This window comes from Somniosus microcephalus, chromosome 11 (genome assembly GCF_052327205.1).
Source record: "Somniosus microcephalus isolate GS21.2 chromosome 11, FLI_Smic_1.0, whole genome shotgun sequence".
NCBI lineage: Eukaryota > Metazoa > Chordata > Chondrichthyes > Squaliformes > Somniosidae > Somniosus > Somniosus microcephalus.
The window spans coordinates 220,003,818-220,029,911 of record NC_140997.1 but is presented as its reverse complement, the minus strand read 5'-3'; the positions used below and the strand labels follow the sequence as shown (position 1 = coordinate 220,029,911).

General features: G+C 45.1%; 1 protein-coding gene across 4 annotated transcripts in view; it reads left to right on the top strand.

Moving 5' to 3' along the window:
- The window catches only part of LOC147111259 (RNA-binding protein 5-like), a 51,474-nt gene that overhangs the window by 13,029 nt on the left and 12,351 nt on the right, over nucleotides 1-26,094 (top strand). Inside the window, exons 5-18 of one of the 4 annotated variants that reach the window (XM_086001991.1) lie at nucleotides 200-272; nucleotides 5,309-5,382; nucleotides 6,954-7,031; nucleotides 9,265-9,325; nucleotides 10,847-10,909; nucleotides 12,096-12,256; nucleotides 12,928-13,025; nucleotides 13,908-13,995; nucleotides 18,808-18,888; nucleotides 19,539-19,632; nucleotides 21,525-21,598; nucleotides 24,056-24,134; nucleotides 24,238-24,329; nucleotides 25,669-25,839. In XM_086001991.1, the coding sequence (XP_085858117.1) occupies nucleotides 200-272; nucleotides 5,309-5,382; nucleotides 6,954-7,031; nucleotides 9,265-9,325; nucleotides 10,847-10,909; nucleotides 12,096-12,256; nucleotides 12,928-13,025; nucleotides 13,908-13,995; nucleotides 18,808-18,888; nucleotides 19,539-19,632; nucleotides 21,525-21,598; nucleotides 24,056-24,134; nucleotides 24,238-24,329; nucleotides 25,669-25,839 (1,287 nt within the window). Of the gene's footprint in view, nucleotides 1-199; nucleotides 273-5,308; nucleotides 5,383-6,950; nucleotides 7,032-9,264; nucleotides 9,326-10,846; nucleotides 10,910-12,095; nucleotides 12,257-12,927; nucleotides 13,026-13,907; nucleotides 13,996-18,807; nucleotides 18,889-19,538; nucleotides 19,633-21,524; nucleotides 21,599-24,055; nucleotides 24,135-24,237; nucleotides 24,330-25,668; nucleotides 25,840-26,094 lie in introns of all 4 variants that reach the window. The other 3 variants (XM_086001990.1, XM_086001993.1, XM_086001992.1) reach the window with 3 other exon arrangements.

The window sequence follows — 26,094 nt, the reverse complement described above, 5'->3', positions numbered from 1 at the left end:
GTAGAAGCCCTTGTTGACGAACGCCATTGTAATGTCCTCATCTGCCACCTTGACAGAGTGCAACTTTCCCATATCTACATGTCAAAACTACCTTTTTAATAACTAATGTAAAAAATATAAATGCAGATATTTTCAATTACATAACTCTTGAAATCACCACCATGAAAATAAAGCAATGGATTTTAAAATTTCATTTCAGATTCTTGAAATATTTCAGGATAGTGATGAATTTCAGCCCAAAGACGTGCGAGTGATGAAGTGTAAAGTATCAGGTGAGATTTTGGCTGCTCTTGCAGGTGTTCCCAAAGAGAGCAAAATATCCCACTTCCTGTTCCCATTCAGGAAAGACCCACAGACCTTTGCCATGGCTGAGGAACATGTTACTGTGTAAACAAGTTAAAAGTGAACTTGTCTTTGATCTGTAATGGATAGGTTGGAGGGACTTTCATAATTAATAGATTGCCCAACAAGTCGAAGACACTTGAACAAAAAACTCTTATATTTTGAAAGAAAAATGAAGAGAAAAGATACTTGCATTTATATAGTGCCTTTCACGACCACCGGACGTCTCGAAGCGCTTTACAGCCAATGAAAGTACTTTTTGGAGAGTAGTCACTCTTGTAATGTAGGAAACGTGGCAGCCAATTTGCACACAGCAAACTCTCACAAACAGCAATGTGATAATGACCAGATAATCTGTTTTAGTGATGTTGATTGAGGGATAAATATTGGCCCAGGACACCGGGGATAACTCCCCTGCTCCTCTTAGAAATAGTGCCGCGGGATCTTTTACGTCCACCTGAGAGAGCAGACGGGGCCTCGGCTTAACGACACCTCCGACAATGCAGCACTCCCTCGGCACTGCACTGGCGTGTTAGCCTAGATTTTTGTGCTCAAGTCTCTGGAGTGGGACTTGAACCCACAACCTTCTCTCTCTCAGAGGAGAGAGTGCTGCCCACTGAGCCACAGCTGACACATGAAAGTAATATGTGTGTTCATAAAACAACTGTTAAGTTATTTCTGTGCACCACGTGCAGCCCCTTGAAGCACTTGGATTGCCAGAACTACTTCCTCATATGCACCCATAATATTGCAATTTTTGGATGATACAAAGCATTAGGAAAATATATGGGGAGTTTATATATTTACTACTTGAACACTGAGATTCTGTTAGTGCCAGTGACTCCCTCTTGCTTGTCATGCACACTTTATTCATCGAGTGGATTTAATCTTTCTACTGTTGTTTTTGAGCCCTTTTAATGTAATTCCATACCTTTTAAACTATTAACGGTTAAGCTGTTTCGTTTCTGGGAAATTTTGTCAGCTTGAACCTGTTGACCTTCGTGTTTCACTTCAAAACACAATTTCATATTACATTTTAAAGGGGAATGAATACACGCTATTCCCAAGAAAATATCAAATCTATTAAGTGATTGATTGGTTTCTGTTTATAATCCCACAAGTCTATAAATAGGGTCTTTTCTCTGCAGCGCCATTTTTAGTTAGCATCGGGATTACTTTTACCAGTTCCTAGGACTGGTTTTGGGACAAGAGCATATCCTTCTGCTTCCTCACTGGTTAGAGTCTGCGGGGGACCAACAGATGGGCTTGTGTGTGGATGGGGTAACACACTTCATAACTGGTGGGGCGGTTGGGAAGTATTTAAGACTATTATGGGAGTTGTCACCAAAATGTGGCCCAGCAAACCCTCCCGTTGCCACACCACATCGGTTTATATTCGAGCAAATTTTTGGTCTTCCAACCTAAATTAGGCAGGAGAAATTTTTAGTGATTCGGAAGATGGAGGGAAACTACTGGGTACAATTTGAGAAATTTGGAGGGTATAGTGTCCACAATAGGCAACAAGGATTTTTTAAAACCGTATTTTCACTATCTTTTATAATAAAGCTGTGTATTTTATCAGCAATCAGTTTGCTACCCACACAAAATTATTAAAAACTCTAATGTTGAAGCAAATCTTTCCATTTACTGGTGAGTCTTGATTAACTGGCTGTTTTAGGGAGTAGATCTCATCTTTTTATTCCCTGTTAATATAAGAATGCAACTTGCAAACTACAGTACATGGGGAAAACTGGGAATATTACACAGGGCACTTTTATGGTTTTTTTTTAATTTCCAAGAGGAACCAATTTAAACTGAGTGACAAGTTTGTGCCCTGTACATTCTCTAAAAAAGGGTGACAAAGGGTTGGTAATCTCTCCTAAAGCAGTGAATTGCTGCTTTGATTTATGTGAAAGATTCCCTCTTTGAAACTTGTTTTTACTGTGTGCATGTAATTATTTATGGGACCTAGATATAGGGAAATATTATATGTAGTGTGACTGTAGCCTAGAGTTTTCCTTTCAAAAGTGAAGACGTAGTTGCCTGGGTCTGGTGTTAGAGTTTCGTAAAGTTCCATTTCTACGGGAATACGAGCTGAAGCAGCTTTCATCTTAACTCCCAATGCAGCTGGGCAGTTTTCAGCTAGTTTGCTGTGGCCTCCTTCCCCATTCCTGACCAGGATATTAAAACCAGCTCAAAACGGGCATTGCTGTGTGAGTCTGCAATTTTTAAAAATATTTGTTTTATTTGTGTTCTAATATGAGGGAAATTAAATGTAATAATTGTATTTTTGAGTTGCATACACATTAAATGCTCAGCAAGCAGGAATCATGGGAAAACCAGAATTCCAGAAATATCTCATTCTAAATGGCTGCTCGCAATAGCAGATTTTTTCAACAACAAAAATTACTAAACATTTCTCATCTGGAATGAAGGTAATAAATTACATCCATTATACTTAAATTTTTCAAAGTCATCTCAATAAAGGTCTCTGGTTACATCAGTAAATTAAAATTATGGTCAAAATATACAAATTAAAAAGCTGCAATTTATTGTATCCTTGTCCCTTTTTCAGTTGGAATTTATCTTTGAGATTGCTGATAAAATATTAGCAGTTATGAACTTCTGTGCGGGTATCGTGGGTTTATAAATATTTATGCAAGCAGAAATAATCTGAACGTTCATAAGGCTTCAGTTGGGCACATAAAGAAATAACTGCATTGATACTTGAAATTGTCCCATAGTGGCTCTAGTCAGTGAAATAGCCAATTTCCTTGAGTCTGGATTGTGGGGTCTGCTATTTAAAGGCTTAGAACCACTATCCTTTACACATTTTTGGATATTAAAAAGCCAACTAAGTCTTCCTTTCGTGCAGTTATGGTGAGATGTGCTTGCTGAAATGCTTTTGCTTATGGGATTCTGTCATGGGGAGAGCAACCTTCTGACTCTTCACCTTGAAAGTGAGATGGTCCCAGAGATTGTGCCATTTGGACCATGGGAAGATTATTGACCCTTTAAGCACTGCATTTACATGAACGCTTGCACATGGCAAGGGTTTTCGTCCTATAACAGCTGTGGCTGTTACATTAGGGAGTGGTGAGGATTGTCTTCATCAATGTTTGGAAACAAACCATCTCTTTTAGTAGTTTATGGGGCAGTAGTGTCTTCTTCTGCCTTGCTATTTGTTGCATTCTAAAACTGGAGGCAGCTGGAACAGGATTGTTGTTGTGATTTTATAAATAGGAAAGGTGGACTGTGAACAGTCCTTCCCATTTCTGTGACCAGACTGAGCTTTCATGATCCAGTTAAGGTTTAGGAAGAATATTACATAAAATATCTTGAGTCTAGACTATTTAAAACATAAAGGCCTAGAAATTGAGTGGGCTTAGCGCCCATTTTGCGGCGCTAGAGGGCATTGCGCTGGACTTGCAGCCGGTTTTGAAATTGACTAGGGCCCAACATCGGCGTTACACCGGTAGCGCTGCGCCGGCACCGATGACGTCATCGGTGTGCGCAGCGTCCCGGTTGCCGTGGTGACGGGCCCCAGCGCCGAAATTCAGTTGCGGCCGCCTCGCCCGTGGCAGCCGCAACTAAGACTCTGGCAACAGAGTCTTACACGACTTTGCGCCGGCGCATAAAGGTGGAGCGGCGGCCGGCCGCTTTCCCGCCGGCCGCCTGCCCGCACCTCCCTCCCCGGACTCCCCCCACCCCCCGCGGAACAGATGCTTCTCGGCTGCGAGCCCGGCACTTCCCCGAGGTGCCGGGCTCATTTCTGTGGCGATTTAACCGGCCAGCGGGCGGGTGCAGGCAGCTCCTCCTTAACTGAAGGAGGAGGCCTGCCGCACCGCATCGGGCGCCGCAATGCGGCGCGTAGCGCCAGTTTTCAGGCGCAAACAGCCTTCAGTAGCGCCGGCAGCCGTTTGGGCGCGGCGCTACTGAATTTTTGGCGCGCACAGCGCGACTTAGCACCGGCGCTAAATTTCCGGCGTTAAGCCCCGGCGCAGCGCAAACTCAATTTCTAGGCCAAGGCATTGTGACAAGTGAGAGATTAATTGTACTGGTATTTCCTTTCTAATTAAGTTTATGGGACAGTTCAGTGAAAGAAAGTTCTTTAAGTTGGGATTGACACTGATAGCATTTTAGGGAGATTTTGTGTCGAACGAATGCAACGGTCCTTCACTGATACTGAAAACGGGCTAGTGTGTAATCCCAGACTGCTAAAAGTAAACAGTATGACAGGATTCTGCCTCTATTTGTGTCTTACTGACCGCCCTCATGCAAAGGTGTTACATGAGATGGTCTAACAGTCCTAATGCCAGATCTGTGTGACTTCACATATTTTATAAAGTACAATTAATTTTCTGGCATGACATGGGCTCATCGCTCATGGGGAGTTCCTGATGTTGAGACATCCTGGGGCTAGGACCTTAGATACCATCCTGTAGGGATGGGAAATTTGTAACCAAGTCCCTGGCTACTGTTGCACATTTCCCAGTGGTGCTTCTTTCAACCATGGAATAGTGTGTGTTACTAAGAGCCTTAATAGTGGTATGGAGTGGGAGCAGTGTTACAAGAATACACTGGGGAACAACTAGGTATTGGAAACCACCTACAATACTTGAAGGGTTCAAATGTTTTAATGCAGGTAGGTTACAACTGATTCTAGGAGTGTCCATTTTTGGCGCTATAAATCATTGCAGCTACTTTTACTGTAAACTTGGAAGAGGATAGGGTGATACTGATGCTTGTGTTACAAATGCTACAAAGAATGTGTAAAATTTTAAGTGCATTTTTGAAAATTAGTTTAAATTATTCTGTTCCCTTCCATGGCAAAAAAAAGACAATAAGGCCTCTTTATCATGCCACACAAATAGACATTTGTTCATAACACGTGGCGACAGAATGAATGGCTGCTTTAAACACGCTGACTAACACAATCCCGTCTATATCTGAATGCTGTCTCTAGGTCAAAGCCGTGGTTTCGCCTTCGTGGAGTTTAATCACTTGCAGGACGCAACGAGATGGATGGAAGCCAACCAGGTTGCTTCATCACAGCCTAGATTTATTGGAGGGGGGAAGGATCAAGTGTTTTACGCTGCAGAAAAGATCCCGAGGGACCAAATATTACCCTTGCCCTCAAACACCAGTACTTCTCAATTACATTTATGGAACAAACACAAGTTATTATGAGTGTTTGTTTGTATTTTATTTGCTTTTGTGGCCATGAACCCGATAACTGCTTGCAGTAAAAAAAAAACTAATGGTGGTTACGTGCTCATTTTAATGGCCTCTGTCATGTGGCACCTTCCCAAGTACATTTTAAGGATGCCCGTGTAATGCAACATTGCACCATTTACTGTTACGGAGAGGGCCTTTTACATGTGCAAAAGTTGTTGATGTACACCATGAGTGCCTGCTTTTTGGGTCTTTCCCTCTTCCACCTGCAAAAGAACTCCAGTGATGCACAGGCTCTCTGGTGCAATGTCCTATTTTAAATTGCAGTAATTTGCAGTCTGTGCTGACTTAGCTGATCTAATTTTCAGGGATCTGACTTCTAGTTTCTGTCAGATTTCTAAATTGGGAGGGAGGAGAAAGCTCCGTGCCATGATCGTAATTCTTTTGGTCCGTTCAAGACAGCTGTTGTGCTTAAGGGGAGATACTGATTTGCTATTGCTAGATGTTGCTAGTGTGCTATGTAAATACTTCAAACTATAAACTTATTTACAAATTCCACTTGAGCATGTGGGCAGCACAAATGACCTACATGGGTTGTGTTAATGGTTGTCTAAGATGTCTTCGCGAACCTCAGCTTACTTAAAGAACAAATCCAATTAGCTAGGGCGTCTGATCAGTTGAGTGGATGTGTTGAAGACTTGTTGGCTGCTACTCAAATGGAGCTTTACGCATGCGCTGATGTCTTGGGATTAGGCTGTAAACATTGTAACTTGTGACTTGACTTGAAAGATGGACTGTAATTGCCAACTTATTTGCAGATACAGTATCTTTGTCAAGTGAAACGTCTCAGTTCCGTCTTTTAAACGAGAAGCTGAAGGTTTTTTGTGGGAATGCTCACATCCCTGATTTTTACATGTGGTAAAACTATATATATTTTTTAAAAACTTAACGTCCCTCTGGAAGGTGGGCTGTAAAACAGTGCAGTACTTGGACATGCCCAATATTGAGATTATGTTAACTCAGACCTCCTGTTATTTTCTGAGGTAATAACCTCAGGATTAAGGTTATTCTTGCAGAATAAGTGAGAAGAATATGGGAGGCAAGCAAAAGCCAGCAAGTAATGTTTCATATAGCAGTGAAGAATCAGCTGTTTATCAATTATACCAGGCTTGCTTAGATTTGCATCTTGGTAGAAAAGACATCATCTGTATCCCTCATCTTCCAAGAGTCGAGACCCACTTTCATCTTTGAAGTAAAATCATGATTTGATTACCTAGGTGACGAAATCGTTTGCATCCAGGAGACTTTTTAAATTTATTTTTTGAGAGTAGTTTCCATCCCTTGTTCGGAGCCGGTGTGATCTGTGTAGACAAATTTAAAATGAATCTACTGTGCTACATCGTGCAGGTCCTGACTTAACCTCTTGTTTTCAGCAGCGTTGCCTTACAATTCTTGGAAAGTCCGTCTCGATGCATTACAGCACAAAGCCTTTTGAAGACTGGAGTTGCAACAAGGTACAGTAGTGAAAATAAACTTCTCACTGCAGCCAATCTCTTACGCTTGCCATTGAATGTTTACCTCCTGGGTTAATGTGTGGAAATTGTACTGGCTCAGTAATGAGGTTTGATTTTTGGAGGCAAGTTTCTCAAACATTCAAAACTGTTAGGATGTTGTGCATTGGATACTAGTGCACTGTACCTTAGATTAATGGGGCACAGGTTCCAGAACTCGATTTCAGCACTGCTGCCTTAGGGGACCAAAATCGTTCCCAAAGGCTCTAAACAGTTGGAGAAACTTACCCGGGAGCTTTTTCTAAGCATTTGTTGAGCACATTCTAGTGGCAGATCATAAGCTCGGCCCCCATTTCATTTTCTCTTGTAATTGTTCCACTCCTTTTCCCCCCCCCCCCCCCCCCCCCTTCCCTTTTGTTTCTCTCTCACACCTGGCATCTATCTTTTGCCCTGCCAGTACACTTTACACCTAATCCCAGCCTATTACCATCTCGTCTAGCTTCTAATCTCTTTTACTTCTTTTGTTTCTTTTATTCTTTTGTCCGATCGCAGCCCTGCCTCCGATCTAGTTTCTTTTCTTTCCAGTTTTGAAGAAGGGTCCAACCCGAAACGTCAACTCAAATTTCTCTCCACGGATGTTGCCTGACCTGCTGAGTTTTTCCAGCATTTTCTGTTGTTATTTCGGATTTCCAACATCTGCAGTATTTTGCTATCGTACTAGTGGCAGTGAGCGTCATTGGAGGAGGCAGGTTGCTTATGTTTCTCTTTCCTGTCACCCTTGGGCTTCAGGTGGTGTATGGTCTGTGGAGAAAAATAGATTTTACTTGGAACAAAAATAGATTTTACTGGGGGGGGGGGGGATATTTTGGGAGCAGACTTCGATTGAGGTTTGAGTTTCCACGGGGACCCCATTTTTGACTGCCTTCCCATTTTGTATTTCTTTGCGTATGGAAGATTGAGGAGTGATCAGCTCGAGGTGTTTAAAATGTTAAAAGGATTCGATAGGATAGAGAAACTATTTCCTTTGATGGGGGAATCAAGAACGAGGGAACAATCTTAAAATCTGCGCTCCTCCATTTAGGAGGGAAATCAGGAAGCACTTTTTCACACAAAGGGTAGTAGAAATCTGGAGTTATCTGCTCTAAAAGGCTGTGGATGCTGGGATAACTGGCGCTTTCAAGACTGAGACTGATTTGTTAGGTAAGGGTATCGAGGGAGGTGTGTCTAGGGCGAGTAAATGGAGTTGAGGTTTCAGATCCACCATGACTTAATTGAATGGTAGAACAGCTCAAGGGGCTGAATGGCCTACTCCTGTTCCTAATTGCAAACTTATCCCTTAGCTTTTGTCATTTCTGAACAGCCCACCGGTGTGTGCACAAGATTAGTCCCTTTCTTGGATTTGGAATGTGCTTCATCAAGATTGGAAAGTCACTGTGGTGAAAACCCACAGTAAGGAGCATTACAGCGATTAACCTTGGCTACATGTTTATACCTTGCTATGATTTCCCTGTGGGCAGGTTGGTGTGAGGTGTGGCATTGAGCTAAGTTGCTCAGAGGACCAGTGTTTTAATTAGGCAGAGTTACAAGAGATCATCTATGCTATGATTGGGGGAAGACAGAAATGTTTTTGTTTAGAACTCAAAAGTTGACTGCAACTGAGCGGCACTAATAATTCTATTTTGGTGAATCTTGTGCTTGTGGGGTTGAGGGATATTGACGTCAGGAATGTAGCATTTTCCACATTTTGAACCCAGCACCTGGATTGAACACTCAATCCTGGGTTGGATACAGTGGTCTTGCACCACATACAGTGCCTTGGCAATATGTATTAACCCCCAACTTAAAGAATATTCTTTTACATCATTGTAACATTTTCAGGCTGTCCCTTGAATGATTTTACAATCTCTGCCCACTAGAATCTGAGTTGAGACTGCTCACATTCCTGTCACTTGCAGGCAGCAGAAAGAGACTTTAAACTTGTTTTGAGCTGGATTCAAATCCAGATCACAGATTTAAACAGGCCATGTTTTAACCTATTAAGTTAATCCACCCTCTGACACTACGATTTTAAGTTGTATATTTGTATTTCACAAATTTGGAATCTAGATGCCATTCTCTTAAAGCGTTCTACTTTTAGAAATGATTTTGTTTGCAAGCTATCTTTTCTGTGGTGAGGTAATAAGAATATTTTTTGTCATATATTCCAGTGCTATAAGCCTTTCCCTTTTTTTTGTAGTGTGGAGTAACCAACTTCAAGCGACGAGAGAGATGCTTTAAATGTGATGCTCAGAAGCCTGGTAAGTAGTGTGGAGGGTTTTCTACACTGGTGTACGGGGAGACAGTCGTATAGCTCAGCTGCTTGCTGTGTCACATGGTAGTAGGCTGAAGGGTTGTGTCTGCTTTTTCATTGCAGTTCCCATCTCGGCTATAGAGAAACTCTCGGTGGGAAAATCAGAGTTGTGATCACTCATTCGCATACCTCTCTCTAGATATTTTTTTGTTATATAAATGACCTGGATATTGGAATACAGAGTAGAATTTCTAAATTTGCTGATGACACCAAACTTGGGGGGGTGTGGCAAACAGTGAGGATGATATCAATCGACTGCAACAAGACAAAGGCTAGCAGAATGGGCAGGCAAGTGGCAGATGGAATTTAATACAGAGAAGTGTGAGGTGATTCATTTTGGCATAAGGAACAGGGAGAGGCAGTATACACTTAATGGCGCAGTTTTAAAGAGTGTGCAGGGACAGAGGGACCTGGGAGTTAATGTGCATAGGTCCCTGAAGGTGGCGGGACATATTGAGAGAGTGGTTAACAAAGCATATGGGATCTTAGACTTCATTAAATAGAGGTATTGAGTACAAAAGTAGAGAAGTTATGCTGAACCTTTATAAAGTGCTGGTTAGGCCACAACTGGAATGTTGCATCCAGTTCTGGTCACCACACTTTAGGAAGGATGTGAAGGCCCTTGAGAGGGTGCAGAGGAGATTTACCAGAATGGTTCTGGGGATGGGGGATCTTAGCTACAAGGACAGGTTGGAGAAGCTGGATTTGTTTTCATCAGAGCAAAGGTGGTTGAGGGATGATTTAATAGAGGTGTACAAGATTATGACGGTTTTGGATAGGCTAGATGGGGAACGGCTGTTTCCACTAGTTGATGGTACAAAGACTAGGGGACACAGAGTTAAGGTTTTAGGCAAGAGATACAAGGGGGACGTGAGGAAAAACACTTTTACGTGGTGAGGACCTGGAATTCACTGCTGACGGAAGTGGTGGAAGCGGAGACACTCAATGTTCTCAAGGGGAGACTGGATAGGCACTTGAGGGAAATAAACTTGGAAGGCTACGGGGATAGAGCGGGGGAATGGGACTGACTGGATTGCTCTGCAGAGAGCCGGTGCGGACTCGATGGGCCGAATGGCCTCCTGTGCCGTTATGACTCTGGCTGTGAAGTGATGCTGATTGCTGGGGATTAGATGTCCGGGCCATAATCTTGGGTCAGGGAAAATGGAGGGAACAAATGATAACCTAGTTTTCTCAAATTGATGAATGCTGCAAGATTCTCGGGCCATCCACAGAAACTTGTGAGTATTCAATATCTTTTCAGTTAAAATGTTTGGAATTGCAGATCATTCACAGTTTAATAATTTCCACAAACAAACACATTTTAACTTTGTTTTTGGCATGAAAGGGTACCTCAATCCTCAAGAGTTAGCACCTGCCATTGGTTCTAGCTCTCTTCCTCCTCCCCCCCCCCGCCCTCAGATTTTTTTCACGATTTCTGTGATGAGTTTTATTTCTCAATTTCTTCCAGAAACTGAAGAAGAGCAAGTTCGTGTGCAAGGTGAACCTTTTATGTCCGACTATGCAAACGACAGTAAGTTCTTCTGAGTTCTGAAAGCACTTCGATTTCTTTGGTACCTTGTAGTAGGTTTTTTTGGCCATTTTTGACCTTTGTTTCTCTCCAAGGTGTATCTAATGTGCCTGCTTGATCCGATTGGCACCTGAGCCAATCTTGGTTTGGTCGAGTGGGAAAGGGTTTTAAATCCGTGTCGTTTTTCCATATATGCGCTCAACCAGATATGAGTGACAAATTGTCCCCTCGAGTGCGCATGTTAAAATGTACTAGATTTCAAACTCAAGTCTTCAGGGTTCAGTGTTCCATGTAGCGTTGGGTTCATCCACAGCTCAGAAATTCGTTTTTTAAGTTTGATTGCCAATTTCTCTTACGAAATTTAAAATAGACGCTTGTCAGAAACATGAAAGTCACTTAGACCTGTGAATGAAGCTCCTGTTTCTGTTAAATGACCTTTTGGGACATTTTTCTACAATGAAGGTGCTACATAAATGCAGGTTGTTGCTGTTGAAACCAAGATATAAATGTTCTGCTAGGCACTGAGTGCATCTCAACATTGCAAATTATGTGTGAACTGTGGGCAGCAGTTGGAATCAAATGTAAGTTATGACTGAGAGAAAACCAGAAAAAAAACTTGTACAGTTGACTATTTAGAACGGGAGGGGTTGGGGGTGGGGGGGGGGCTGGCGGGAGGAAATGTGTGGGACAACAATCACTTTCATTTTAAAATGAGAACTGTGCCCATCTTTTAGTTTTGGTTGCTCAAGCTGAGGTGTATTGATAGTATGTAATGTTTTCCACTTTGGGCACCTGTTGCCTGCATCGAGCACTCCCAGTTGGGTGTTGCACAGAGTAGAGTTGCTGCTGCACTGTAGTAGCCATGTAACCTCACTTCAATCTCAGCAGAATATCCACTGCTGCACTAGTGTGACATTTCCATTTCTCCACAAGCCATTTCTGAGTCCCTTGGAATGTCCGTGTCAAATATGGGAAGTTTTGGGCTCTGAGCCCGTGCTAACTGGCTGCCGCCCTGTTTCTTTTTCTGCCTAGCGCCCTACTCTAGTTTTATTTCTTCACCAATATTCTGTAGATGATCAACTTTAAACTTAAATTATCGGTATGGAGCAACAATGAAACCATATTCACTTGACCTTGCATTTAAAAGCTGCCATTGTATTCTAATTAAAATCGTTTTAATTGTCAACAGCCATTATTTTAAGAAACATAGGCCCACATACGCCAATGGAATCTATCCTGAGTGCATTGGCTCCATATGCTGTGCTGTCCACTGCAAATGTCAGGTTGATCAAGGACAAACAGACCCAATTAAACAGGGGGTTCGCCTTTGTTCAGCTGGATTCGTCTTTTGTAAGTTTTGTTTTCCCTTTTATGTAATGACTAATAGCATAATGTGATCATGTTTCCACAGGGTAATTTTGGCTGAGATATTGCAGCAATTAATGCTCTAAGAAAGCATTGTAACCAGCTTTATGAATGTTTTATAATATATATATATTTAAAACTAGCAAGAACTGAGGAGATCAAGACGATATAACTCACTTTTAACTTTGACCAATAAATATGGCGTTGCTCCCAGTGAACGGTTATGCTGTTACTAGTGGGGTGGAGGAGTTTGGGAGGGTAAGTGGCCTCAGAGGATTTGGGAATAAGTTTGTAGAGCAGGTACTCTGAAATTGCAGTAAGTTTTTTGATAGTTCCTTTTGATCACATGCAAAATGCAACACTTTATCTATCTACCTATTCATTGGTGCCTTGCTCCGCATTAGCAAGAGCCATTGAGTGTACTACCACCATGAATTGAAAGGCTGCTGTAGAATATTTGGTTGGTTAACTAGTTCCACTGTGTCCAATGGACGTATAGTGATAGAACCCGCCAGGTGTATCAGATGTGTGTCATTCGTTCAGTTCTTGTAAGTTGTGTTTCAGAAGCTGTACACTCTCCAGTACTGAGCCAGGAAATATTTTAAAAGGCTGCTTCAGAATGCACTCTTAAAAATTGTAATTTTTTTCCTTTACAGGAAGCTTCCCATCTTATTCAGATACTGCTTGCGCTACAGCCTCCATTAAACATTGATGGTCGGACTATTAATGTTGATTTTGCCAAATCTTTAAAGAAGTAGGTTGTCTCCAAATGTGAACACATTTTAAGTATGGCTGCACTATTGTGATCGAGATAGCCTCTAGGCTTTAAAAAATAATCTTGCACAATAATACAAATAATTTTTAAAAAATTAACTTGTGCAATCCAAGCATGCATCATTCCTCAGCTGATTGAGTATGTGGTGAGCTACTCCAAGCCCTTCCTCCAATGCCACTTTGAACTGACTGGCTAGGTATGTGGTGAGCTACTCCAAGCCCTTCCTCCAATGCCACTTTGAACTGACTGGCTGGGTATGTGGTGAGCTACTCCAAGCCCTTCCTCCAATGCCACTTTGAACTGACTGGCGATGCATCAGTGGCACAAGGACAGCTCTCTAATTTTGTTTTCCCCTTTCCCATATTGTTTTATAACCTATGATGATTGAAGAGTGACTCTCTCCATGTGCACTGTACATAACGAGTGAAAGGTTTCTTCTGGATAAACTAGTTGGCACCAGCCTGGAACAATGTGGCTACGGTGGGGAACTCAGCTGGCTGGGGGGGAGATATCACATCACCACTTCGTGATACCACGTGGTGCTCCGCTGTGCTGTGCTTCCTTGTTTTGATTGAACGCCCCCTTGCAGGTATTGACTGTTACTTCCTCCCTGGTGATGATGGTGTCCATTTTTTGATTCGTGCAACAGTCACTGAAGGGAGATTTTTGACGGAGTCCTGAGAGCTACAAGTTTCCAGGGTAATGGGAGTTTTCGAATGTAAAAGGGCACAAGCGCCACTGTTGCACCCTGAAAGATTAGCTGTAGGCCTTGTTGCACAGGCTTTTCCATCTTTCTAAGTTGAGCATAAACTAACTGCTCCTGCACTCATTCTGATGCCTTAATCAATCTTTTTATCTTAGGGACCATATCCTTTCTGATGGTAATAAGATCAGTTCATCAACTGTTGCGATCACAGCTATAGCTGCAGCCCAGTGGTCGTCAAGCCAGGTAACAACTCCTTATAATGGTTTTACTACATGATGTGCAAACTACACTGCTTTATTTAGTAATTTAATGTGATGACAGCAGCTCATTTAGTGTGATCTACACTAGCTCACTTAGTGTGCCCTTGGTCTGCTTATAATTCATATTTATGTCTTGTGTTATGTGGCTGGAATTTGCCTAACTTAATGTTTACAGTTTTATCTGCAGTTCTCCTCCTGCAACTTCTGACCCTAACTAGGGTTTCGGTTCCAAGGGCACAGTGCCTTTCCGCTGTCTTGGCCACCTGGTTCTCCAGGTGTGAGCTTCGCCACTGGGTGCCATCAGGCTATTCATCTGTGATGCGCTATCAATTACTCATAAAAGACTGAGAGTTAGAAGAGTAACTAAAGGCTTTTATTAACAACAGAATGGAGGTCTGCCTCGAGTGGTCGACCGGTCCAGGATACAAGGGCTGGGGAGCAGTCACCTTTATACTAGGGCCTGTGGGAGGAGTCAGCCGAGGCATGTCCAGGCATGTACACAGTGGAATACAAACAGGAATACAAACAGTGGTTTACCACATTCACCCCTTGTTTAAAATTGAGTCCGGCGGGGTGAAGTGTATTAAAAGTTAGTGTATTGGAGTCTCTCCGGAGGTCTTGTCTGCTGCTGTGATCGGCGTGGCGACGGCAGGGGTAGTGAAGCTTCCGGCGTCGAGTCCAGCGTAGGCTGTGGCACAGGCGTGTCGTCCTCGTAGATGTCGAGCGGGTCGCGGGGCCCAGGCCTGCCGTCTGCTGGGGCTGGATATCGGATCGTGGGGGGGGGTGGTAGTGGGTAGTGGGTTACTGTGGTCCCCGAGGGTGCAAGGTCTCTTATGGAGACTGTGTCCTCCCGCCCGTCCGGGTATGCGATGTAAGCATACTGGGGGTTGGCGTGGAGGAGGTCGACCCTCTCGACCAGGGGGTCCGTTTTATGGGTCCTCACGTGTCTTCTCAGTAGGACCGGCCCTGGGGACGTCAGCCATGGCGGTAGCGAAGTCCCTGATGTGGCCTTCCTTGGGAAGACAAACATTTTCTCATGAGGGGTGGCGTTAGTGGCAGTGCAGAGCAGTGACCGAATAGAGTGGAGCGCATCGGGGAGCACATCCTGCCAGCGGGAGGTTGGAAGGCCCCTAGACTTTAATGCTAGCAGGACGGCCTTCCAAACTGTCGCATTTTCTCTTTCCACCTGTCCGTTCCCCCGGGGGTTGTAACTGGTGGTCCTGCTTGTGGCAATACCCCTAGTTAGCAGGTACTGACGGAGTTCGTCGCTCATAAACGATGAGCCCCGGTCGCTATGGATATAGCTGGGGAAGCCGAAGAGGTTGTTCAGACATTTAATGACCGTGGCACTGGTCATGTCCGGGCAGGGGAAGGCGAACGGGAAACGGGAGTACTCATCAATAATATTGAGGAAGTACACATTGCGGTCGGAGGAGGGGAGAGGCCCTTTAAAATCAACGCTCAGGCGCTCGAAGGGGCGAGTGGCTTTTATCAGGTGGGCCCTGTCTGGTCTATAAAAGTGTGGTTTGCACTCAGCGCAGACTTGGCAGTTCCTGGTCATGGTCCTGACCTCCTCAATAGAGTAAGGCAGGTTGCGGGCCTTGATGAGGTGGAAGAACCTGGTGACCCCCGGGTGGCAGAGGTCATTGTGGAGGACCCGTAGTCTATCGATCTGCGCGCTGGCGCAGGTGCCACGCGATAGCGCATCCAGGGGTTCATTTAGCTTCCCTGGCCGGTACAAGATCTCGTAGTTGTAGGTGGAAAGTTCGATTCTCCACCTCAAGATCTTGTCATTTTTGATTTTGCCCCTCTGCTTGTTGTTAAACATAAAAGCAACTGAACGCTGGTCAGTGAGCAGGGTAAATCGTTTTCCGGCCAGGTAGTGCCTCCAATGACGCACAGCCTCCACAATCGCCTGGGCCTCCTTCTCAACAGCGGAGTGTCTGGTCTCCGGGCCTTGGAGGGTTCGTGAAAAGAAGGCCACGGGTCTCCCCGCCTGATTGAGGGTAGCGGCCAGGGCAAAGTCGGACGCGTCGCTTTCCACCTGGAAGGGGATGGATTCGTCCACTGCGTGCATGGTGGCTTTGGCAATGTCCTCCTTGATACGGTGGAAGGCTAAGCGGGCCTCTGCCGTCAAGGGAAAAGAGGTGGACTTGATCAGCGGACGGGCCTTGTCCGCATAGTAGGGGACCCACTGGGCGTAATAGGAGAAAAACCCTAGGCACCTCTTCAGGGCCTTGAGGCAGTGGGGCAGTGGAAGTTCCATAAGGGGACGCATCCGGTCGGGGTCGGGGCCGATGACTCCGTGTTCCACAACACAGCCAAGGATGGCGAGGCGGTTTGTGCGGAATATGCACTTCTCCTTGTTATATGTCAGGTTTAGGAGTTGGGCGGTGCGGAGGAATTTTTCGAGGTTTGCGTCATGGTCCTGCAAGTCACGGCCGCAGATGGTCACATTGTCCAGATATGGGAAAGTGGCCTGCAACGCATTTTGATCTACCATCCGGTCCATCTCCCTTTGGAAGATGGAGACCCCGTTGGTGACGCCAAAGGGAACCCTAAGGAAGTGATAGAGGCGGCCGTTTGCCTCAAAGGCAGTGTACTGGCGGTCCTCAGGGCGGATGGGGAGCTGGTGGTACGCTGATTTCAGGTCAATGGTCGAGAAGACGCGGTACTGCGCGATCTGGTTGACCATATCAGCTATACGGGGGAGTGGGTAGGCGTCCAGCAGGGTGTAGCGATTTATTGTCTGGCTGTAGTCGATGACCAGGCGCTGCTTCTCGCTGGTCTTAACGACCACAACCTGGGCTCGCCAGGGGCTGGTGCTGCCCTCAATAATCCCTTCTTTCAGGAGCCGCTCCACTTCGGCTTTAATGAAAACCCTGTCCCCGGCACTGTATCGCCTGCTCTTTGTGGCGATGGGCTTACAGTCGGGGGTGAGGTTAGCAAACAGTGGTGGGGGGGTGACTCTGAGTGTGGAGAGGTTGCACCTGGTGCGCGGCGGGCAATTTGGAAGCTGCTGGCTGCGGACTGTGAGTGGGGGTAGGGGTCCACCGTACGCCATCGTAACACTTTTAAGGTGGCACTGAAAATCTAACCCCAGCAGGACGGCAGCGCAGAGGTCAGGCAGGACCAGAAGTTTAAAATGATCGTACACGGTCCCGTCTACTATGAGTGTCACCACGCAGTAGCCGCCGATGTCCGCCGACTGGGACTCGGAGGCCATAGAAATCCGCTGTTGCACAGGCAGGACTGGGAGAGAGCAACGCCGCACCGTGTCGGGGTGGATGAAGCTCTCCGTGCTCCCAGAGTCAAAAAGGCAGATTGTATCGTGACCATTTACCTTAATGTCCATTGTGGAACTGGCCAGTTGGTGCGGTCTCGCTTGGTCCAGTGTAACGGATGCCAGCGTAGGGGTCGGTGTGTCGCTGCGGGTATCAGATGAGGCGGTGTCGGGGGCCTGCTGCGTCCCGGCTGTCGTCCAAGATGGCGGCGTCCATGATCCCCATGTGGCTGGAGGCGTCCAAAATGGCTGCTGTACCGGTGATTCGCACACGGCCGGGGAGGTCCAAAATGGCGGCCCGCATGGCCCACACGCGGCGCTGCTGGGGTTCGGGGTGGCTTTGGCCCTGCAGATGCTAGCGTAGTGTCCCTTCTTCCCGCAGCCCGAGCAGATCGCGTTTTTCGCCGGGCAGCGCGCTCTGGGGTGTTTTGCCTGGCCACAGAAGTAGCATTTCTGGCCTTGGGGCACTGCTGTCTGGCCTTGGGACACTGCTGCGGTAGTTGGGCCGTTGTTGGGGTGTGGCTGGGGTGGCACGGCGCTATGAGGCGGTCCTACCGTGTCCCAGGCTGTCATTCCCCGCGGCGTCCACGGTGCAGAGGAGTAGGCATCCATGCCCTGGTAGGCTGCATCCAACGATAGTGCGAGTTCAGAGGCCTTGTTGAGGTCGAGGTTACTCTGCTCCAACAGTCGCTGTCATGTGTAATTGGATCTGTGGCCCGCTACAAAAGCGTCCCGGATAAGTTCCTCTGTGTACACGGCGGCCTTTACATCCTTACAACCACAGGCCCGGCCAAGCACAGACAGTGCCTGAAGGTATTCCACGGTCGATTCCCCAGGTTGTTGTTTACGACTCCCCAGGAGGTGCCTGGCGTACACTTCGTTCACTGGGCGCGTGTACTGGTCCTTGAGGAGCTTGATAGCATCCGCGTACGAGGTCGCGTCTTGGATGACCGAGTACACTCGGTGGTTCACTTTGGAGGTCAGGACATCCAGTTTGTCCTCGTCCGATTTGATTGCTTCGGAGGCGGTCAGGAATTTTTCGAAACACTTAAGCCAGTGAGTAAACTTGGTGGATGAGTCCGCCTCCCGATGATCTAAGTCCAGGCATGCTGGTGTGAGGATCGTCTCCATTATAAAAATGTTGTTAATAAAATTGATGCGCTATCAATTACTCATAAAAGACTGAGAGTTAGAAGAGTAACTAAAGGCTTTTATTAACAACAGAATGGAGGTCTGCCTCGAGTGGTCGACCGGTCCAGGATACAAGGGCTGGGGAGCAGTCACCTTTATACTAGGACCTGTGGGAGGAGTCAGCCGAGGCATGTCCAGGCATGTACACAGTGGAATACAAACAGGACAAACAGGAATACAAACAGTGGTTTACCACAATCTGTGGAAGGTTATTTCAGCTGAACCTGATCCACCTCATCTTGTGTCTGCAGGGGACTGGATAGTGAATGGGATTATTGGCTGTTTATTTTTCACCCAAAGATTTTTAATTAATTGTTGCAGGTGCAGCAAGGATCAGAAGATGGAAATATTGACTACAATTACTTCCAGCCAGGACAGGATGGTTACAATCAATATGAACAAGTATGTAGAAGAAACTAGGAAACATTGACGTGTCTATAGGCTTTTTTGTGACTAATGTAAAATTGATGTATGGCCTTGATAGTGGTACACACCGATCTATTGTCAAAAAGGTTAGAAAGATAGTGTGTCCTTTTGAAAGTGAAAACATTAAAAGACCTGTATTTATACAGCATTTTACGTCTCGTGTCTCAAAATGCTTCACATGCAATGGACAAAAACCTCAGGGAGCCATCATTTTCATTTTCTCCTGGTGTGTACTACACTGGTACTAAGGACTGCTGTCGCAATCAAAACTAACGATTGTTTGGGTCAATTGCATGACTGCTGTGAAAATGTACATGCTGTTTGTGTAGATTTCCCTGGTTCTACATAATCATTGTCTCTGGAAACTTAAACCAAATGTTTATGCAACATAAAAAGTAAATGGTTTGACATTTGTAAACCTAGTTTGTCATGAAAGGGACAAATTGGGAAGTATCACAAGAGTTGGCGTTTCAGTGAACCCCAGCCAGTCACTCTTTTTAGCCTTGGATGTTTTTCTGTGAAAGGTGCTATATAAATGCAAGTTGTTGCTGCACTGTGATGGGTGAGATCAGTAATGTTCAATCCAATCAAAAGCTATGCTGGTTTTACTTTTGTATCTGCTTTAGATGTCCTATTCACAAGATTATGGGCACCAAAGTGGCTCTGTGGATTCCACTCAACAAGGAATGACGACCTACCAGGCACCCGCAGTAATCACAGGTGGGACTTCTGTTTTCCCTTTGTGTAGAATCTTTTAATAGTTTTCTGCTTATCTGTGGTCTGCGCAGACTGACAGTTTGTTTATATCTTTTATAGAAACATAGAAGATAGGAGCAGGAGTAGGCCATTCGGCCCCTCGAGCCTGCTCCGCCATTCAATGCGATCATGGCTGATCATCCAATTTCAGTACCCGGTCCCTGCTTTCTCCCCATACCCCTTGATCCCTTTAGCCGTAAGAAATATATCCAACTCCTTCTTGAATATATTTAATGAATTCTGTGGTAGAGAATTCCACAGGTTCACCACACTCTGGGTGAAGAAATTCCTCCTCATTTCTGTCCTAAATGGCTTACCCCTTATCCTTAGACTGTGACCCCTGGTTCTGGACTCCCCGACCATCGGGAACATCCTTCCTGCATCTAGTCTGTCCAGTCCTGTCAGAATTTTATAAGTTTCAATGAGATCCCCTCTCATTCTTCTAAACTCCAGCGAGTACAAGCCCAATCGTCCCAATCTCTCCTCATACGTCATTCCTGCCATCCCAGGTATCAGCCTGGTGAATCTTCGCTGAACTCCCTCCATGGCAAGAACATCCTTCCTCAGATAAGGCGACCAAAACTGCACACAATACTCCAGATGTGGTCTCACCAAGGCCCTGTACAACTGCAGCAAGACATCCTTGTTCCTGTACTCAAACCCTCTCGCTACGAAGGCCAACATACCATTTGCCTTCTTAACCGCCTGCTGCACCTGCATGCTTACCTTCAGCGACTGGTGCACAAGGACACTCAGGTCTCGTTGCACTTCCCCCTCTCCCAATCTATTGCCATTCAGATAATCTGCCTTCCTGTTTTTGACACCAAAGTGGATAACCTCACATTTATCCACGTTCTATTGCATCTGCCATGCTTCTGCCCAATCACCCAACCTGTCCAAATCATCCTGGAGTTTCTCGGCATCCTCCTCACAGCACACATGCCCACCCAGCTTTGTGTCGTCTGCAAATTTGGTTTGGAGATATTACATCTAGTTCCCTTGTCTAGATCATTAATATATATTGTGAATAGCTGGGGTCCAAGGACCGATCCCTGCGGTACCCCACTAGTCGCTGCCTGCCACTTATTTGTCCTTGAATATGTACTGGAGCAGCATGGAGCAACTCTTGCTCTCAATTTCCCTCCCTCCTTTTGAGAAATTGCCTGGTCTCCACTTAATGCTTCTCCACACTGAAATTGGGCAACAGTTTGGTTAAGTGTGGGTAGGAACTTGACTCTTACCACTTGGTGGATAGTACATTGGTACTCCAATGTGCTGCCCCACCCATTGAAATTGGGGTTGTTGCAGAGTGGAATGGATGTTGTTTCGCATTTACTATTTATCTTGCTATATTCCTCTTGCCCTCTTTCTCGTTAGACCGTCTCGCAATTTATTCTTCATTCAGTGTGTGTTCACTTTTTCTCCCACCTTCTGTATCCATGCAGTATTTCTTGGTGTCGTTGTTTTAATTATCTCCATCTCTACCACTCCTTCAGTTTCATTATTGAGCTCCCTCTCCCATTATGGAGAGTTTTGTTTCTCACTAACGGAGACTGTGCTCATGGACAGAGCGATTAAGTTACAAAGCTGTTTGCCGCTCACTAAGCATATGGGTAAATTTTACCTCCATTAGAATGAAACTGACTTATCCTGAAATGGTTGGGGAAGAGGCCTGGATAATCAGGTACTCGCATCACTAAACCATATTGGGTCACGTGTGATGTTGACGAGCTTTTCTGACTCAATATGCTAATGATAACATGAGTTTTTGACCTATATAATTATGTTGATACACTTGTGCAACTTATCACCCCCTCCCTCAATATGTTTCTAAGTTCACTTTTTCTTCTTGACAGCTCCTCCTACAGTTACTAAATCTGCAACAATTTCCCAGGAGGGTCAGTCCTACCGGTCACAGAATCAATCCGAGGTATGTTGGGACCTTTCTGTATTCTCACGTTTTATGGGTTTTTGAAGTTACTATACATCAGGTAATAGAAAAATACTCTTCGGTTCACTCTCCGTGAATCATAGAAAGATAGGAGCAGGAGTAGGCCCTTCGAGCCTGCTCCGCCATTCAACGAGATCATGGCTGATCATCCAAACCCTAACACCCGGTCCCTACACCGACAGCCATCCCACCCAAGCCCTATCCCCGTAACCCCACGTATTTAATCCCCCCTAACACTAAGGGTCAATTTTTATCATGGCCAATCAACCTAACCCGCACATCTTTGGACTGTGGGAGGAAACCGGAGGAAACCCACGCAAACGCGGGGAGAATGTGCAAACTCCACACAGACAGTCACCCGAGGCCGGATTTGAACCCGGGTCCTTGGCGCTGTGAGGCAACAGTGCTAACCACTATGCCACCGTGCTGCCCTAAATATCTTAAATAATTGTTTTCTCTCAATCCTGCAGAACAAAACAAAAAATCTTGAGTAAGACAGACTTAATATAGCAGCAGCCCGTTCTGTTAAATGTCCAAACTGAACATGCCGGCCAAATCCAAGAACAAGAAAACAATGTGTTCGGCCCAACAAGCTTGTCCCATTCTGTAGCTCTGAATTCCATCTTCTGACTCGCACCAAGCCAATAGCATTGATACTTTTAAAAACAAACTCTAATTCATAGTAACTGATTCATGGCAGAGGCTGGAAAATGTATGGAATGAGCCGCCAGCAGAGGCAGTGGGGACTGATTGTATAATCAAACTGAAGAGCTAGTTGGATAAGTACCTCGAGAGAAAAGAATTGACAATCTACTGCTCCTTGCCTCTACCTCATGGCTTGGCAGTAACCCACATTTTACCACTCCTGACTGGGACATTAGAACACAATCACTAACAATGTTATCTTTAATTAGTTGTTGCATTTCTTTAAACTGTGGACCAATAACTGCTGTATTATGTAGGTAATTTGGTCTACACCTTCCAGTTTGACATACGTATACTCTGTACTCCGTGTATCATCTGCAGTATATTTCATCAGGCATTGCTGCACATAAGTTGTTTCTCCTACAGAATTGGTACATGTGTGCATGAGAGATCAAACTGAGTGTAGCTTTTCTGCTGTTAATGGACTTTGAGTTTTAACATACTCGATGTGACACTGGACTTCGGTACGCTGATCTGCCATAGAATTTTATTCATTCATGGGATGTGGCATCACTGGCAAGGCCAGCATTTATTGCCCATCCCTAGTTGCCCTTGAGAAGGTGGTAGTGAGTCGCCTTCTTGAACCGCTGCAGTCCGTGTGGTGAGGGTACTCCCACAGTGCTGTTAGGGAGGGAGTTCCAGGACTTGACCCAGCGACGATGAAGGCACGCCGATTTACTTTCAAGTCAGGATGGAGGGGAACTTGGATGTGGTGGTGCTCCTATGCGCTTGCTGCCCTTGTCCTTCTAGGTGGAAGAGGTTGCTGGTTTGAGAGGTGCTGCCGAAGCAGTCTTGGCAAGTTGCTGCAGTGCATCTTGTAGATGGTACACACTGCAGCCACGGTATGCCGGTGGTGGAGGGAGTGAATGTTTAAGGTGGTGGATGGGGTGCCAGTCAAGTGGGGTGCTTTGTCCTGGATGATGTCGAGCTTCTTGAGTGTTGTTGGAGCTGCACTCATCCAGGCAAGCGGAGAGTATTCCATCACACTCCTGACTTGTGCCTTGTAGATGGTGGAAAGGCTTTGGGGAGTCAGGAGGTGAGACACTCGCTGCAGAATACCTAGCCTCTGACCTGCTCTTGTTGCCACAGTATTTATCTGGCTGGTCCAGTTAAGTTCCTGGTCAGTGGTGAGCCTCAGGATGTTGATGGGGTTTTGGCAATGGTAATGAATGTCATGGGGCTGTGGTTATACTCTCGCTTGTTGGAGATAGTCATTGCCTGGCACTTGATGTGGCGCGAATGCTACCTGCCACTTATCAGCCGAAGCCTGAATGTCATCCAGGTCTTGCTGCATGCGGACACAGACTGCTTCATTATCTGAGGAGTTGCGAATGGCACTGAACACTGTGCAGTCATCAGCGAACATCCCCATTTCTGACCTTATGTTGGAGGGAAGGTCACTGATGAAGCAGCTGAAGATGGTTGGGCCTAGGACACTGCCCTGAGAAACTCCTGCAGTGATGTCCTGGGGCTGTGATTGACCTTCAATCACCACAACCATCTTCCTTTGTGCTAGGTATGACTCCAGCCAGTGGAGAGTTTTTCCCCCCGATTCCCATTGACTTCAGTTTTACTGGGGCTCCTTGATGCCACACTTATTTATGCATGAGGGCGTGGATGAGACTCTGGGAAGTTGGCTGACGTACTCGCCGTTCACATTGTGGACAGTGTTAATAGTAATGCTATAATTTTCTTCTGAATGCTTTTAAAACAAGATAACTTTTTTTGCAGGCACTGCAAGCTGGCCAGTCCCAGCATACAGATACCACCCCACCTCATGGTTCTTCAGACTCTAAGGATTCAAGCTACCGTGAGTACTTTTCCCACATTGGTGCCTTTTACTCAGTACTTTGGGTTTATTTAAGTACTCTTTATTTAGCTGCTACTGAGAAGTCACTTTTTTCCTGTTCCAGCTGTACCAGATGTGTCCACTTACCAATATGATGAGTCGTCTGGATTTTACTATGACGCACAGACTGGATTCTACTATGACCCAAATTCCCAGGTACACACACAGATTTAGCAAAGCAGCATACAGTGCAAGAACGGTTCTGTCCTGATTCATTGTAATTAGCATTTAGACAACTTCTGATGATTGGATGTGTCTGTTGAGCACCACAAAGACCATTCGGTGCTTAGTGTGTTAAACTAAATTACCAATGACAGGCTTCTGAATGTTGAGATATTTAAAAAATCTTTGTCTTGCTTCTATTAAATTGACTGTTCTGTTAAGATGAAGTTAAACCTACTTACCGTCAGCAATGCCAGTTAATCCCAGACAACTAAAACACCTGCTGCTGGCCTTTTTTTCCTCCACTCCCTTCTGGTTTTTTAAAAAACTTTTAACGTAACCTATTTTAACTTTTCCCCCTAAGCCATCTTCAGACATTTGTGTTTTTTCTTTGGTCCCATGATGCATTTCTCAGATGGCATAAAAATAGAAGACAGCTGGTTGAGTTTAAGGTCCTTTTTAAACCATTGATGCCTAAAGTGCAAAGATTGCCATGGTTATGTCATAGACGTGAGTACGTCAACTTTTGAAATTATTTTAAGCAGCGCTTACTGCTAGGTAAATAACTCTCGGCAGCAAATGGAACATTTTGGAATCTAAACTTAAAATATGGATTCGGTATTTTGAACTTTGGAACAATAGGTTCAATAGCTGAATTTATAAACAATTTGAGTCCGGGATTAACGTTCAGATGTTATGCTATCGCCTACACAGGTATAAAGATAAAACTTTTTCTTTCAAAGTGCACAGCAGCATGTCTGATCTCCAGGAAGAAAGAATCCGAGAACTGTTGCTGTGCCCTGGACCAGTACATTCTAGTGCTGTTTTCTGAGCAGAATTGACCTGAGGCCTCCAAAGTAGCTAGCTCTTGCTCTTTCACATGGATGTTACATTGTGTGGAGAGAAACATGCATTAAAGGGGGATGTCATCTTCAACTTAAAATAAATTACATTGTCAAAACCTTGGTCGGTGATGAAAAACCATGCACCACTCTGATATACATCTGATGGATACATTGGAACAAAACTGAGACTGAAGGCCAAGACAGCTAAGAATGAACTGATCAGTGGAGTCATTCAGCTGCTCCATAACTTTTTTTCCTCGTATAAAATCCATGTCAAGTGACGCTACCAACTCCTAACTGATTATCTCCATGTATACTTGAGTTATAGACCTTGGTCACATGTCTGGTGTTAGTGAGCAATATAAAACAGCTAAGGCCATTCATTTATATGTGAAGTGCATTGGGACGTTTTACTACATTAAAGGCGTTTATATACAAATACAAGTTGTACGACAGTAATACATTTTTCTAAAATATTTTTGTTCCAGTACTATTACAATGCACAGACTCAGCAGTATATGTATTGGGACGGAGAGAAACAGACTTATTTGCCTGCCCCAGATCAAACTGCACAGCCAAACATTAAAGGAGCTGCTGGGGCAAAAAACAAAGAGGGGAAAGAGAAGAAGGAAAAACCAAAGAGCAGGACAGCACAACAGGTGAGAATTTCGTGATGCGGTTAGCAACACCAATGGTTTGGGGTTTTCCCCCCCCCCCCCCCGATTATGCAGCATTGCAGGTGAGACATGTAGGTGAATTGCTCTCAAGCCAGTGGAAATGTTACTGTGGCCTATTGGAAGTCCACCACCAGAATGACGCTTGCTCTCCTTGTGGCGAAGTCCTTGTCCTCTGCTTCGTGTTAAACTTATGTTGAGCAATTATGTGCATGCTAGTCCAACATTAAAAACCTGCCC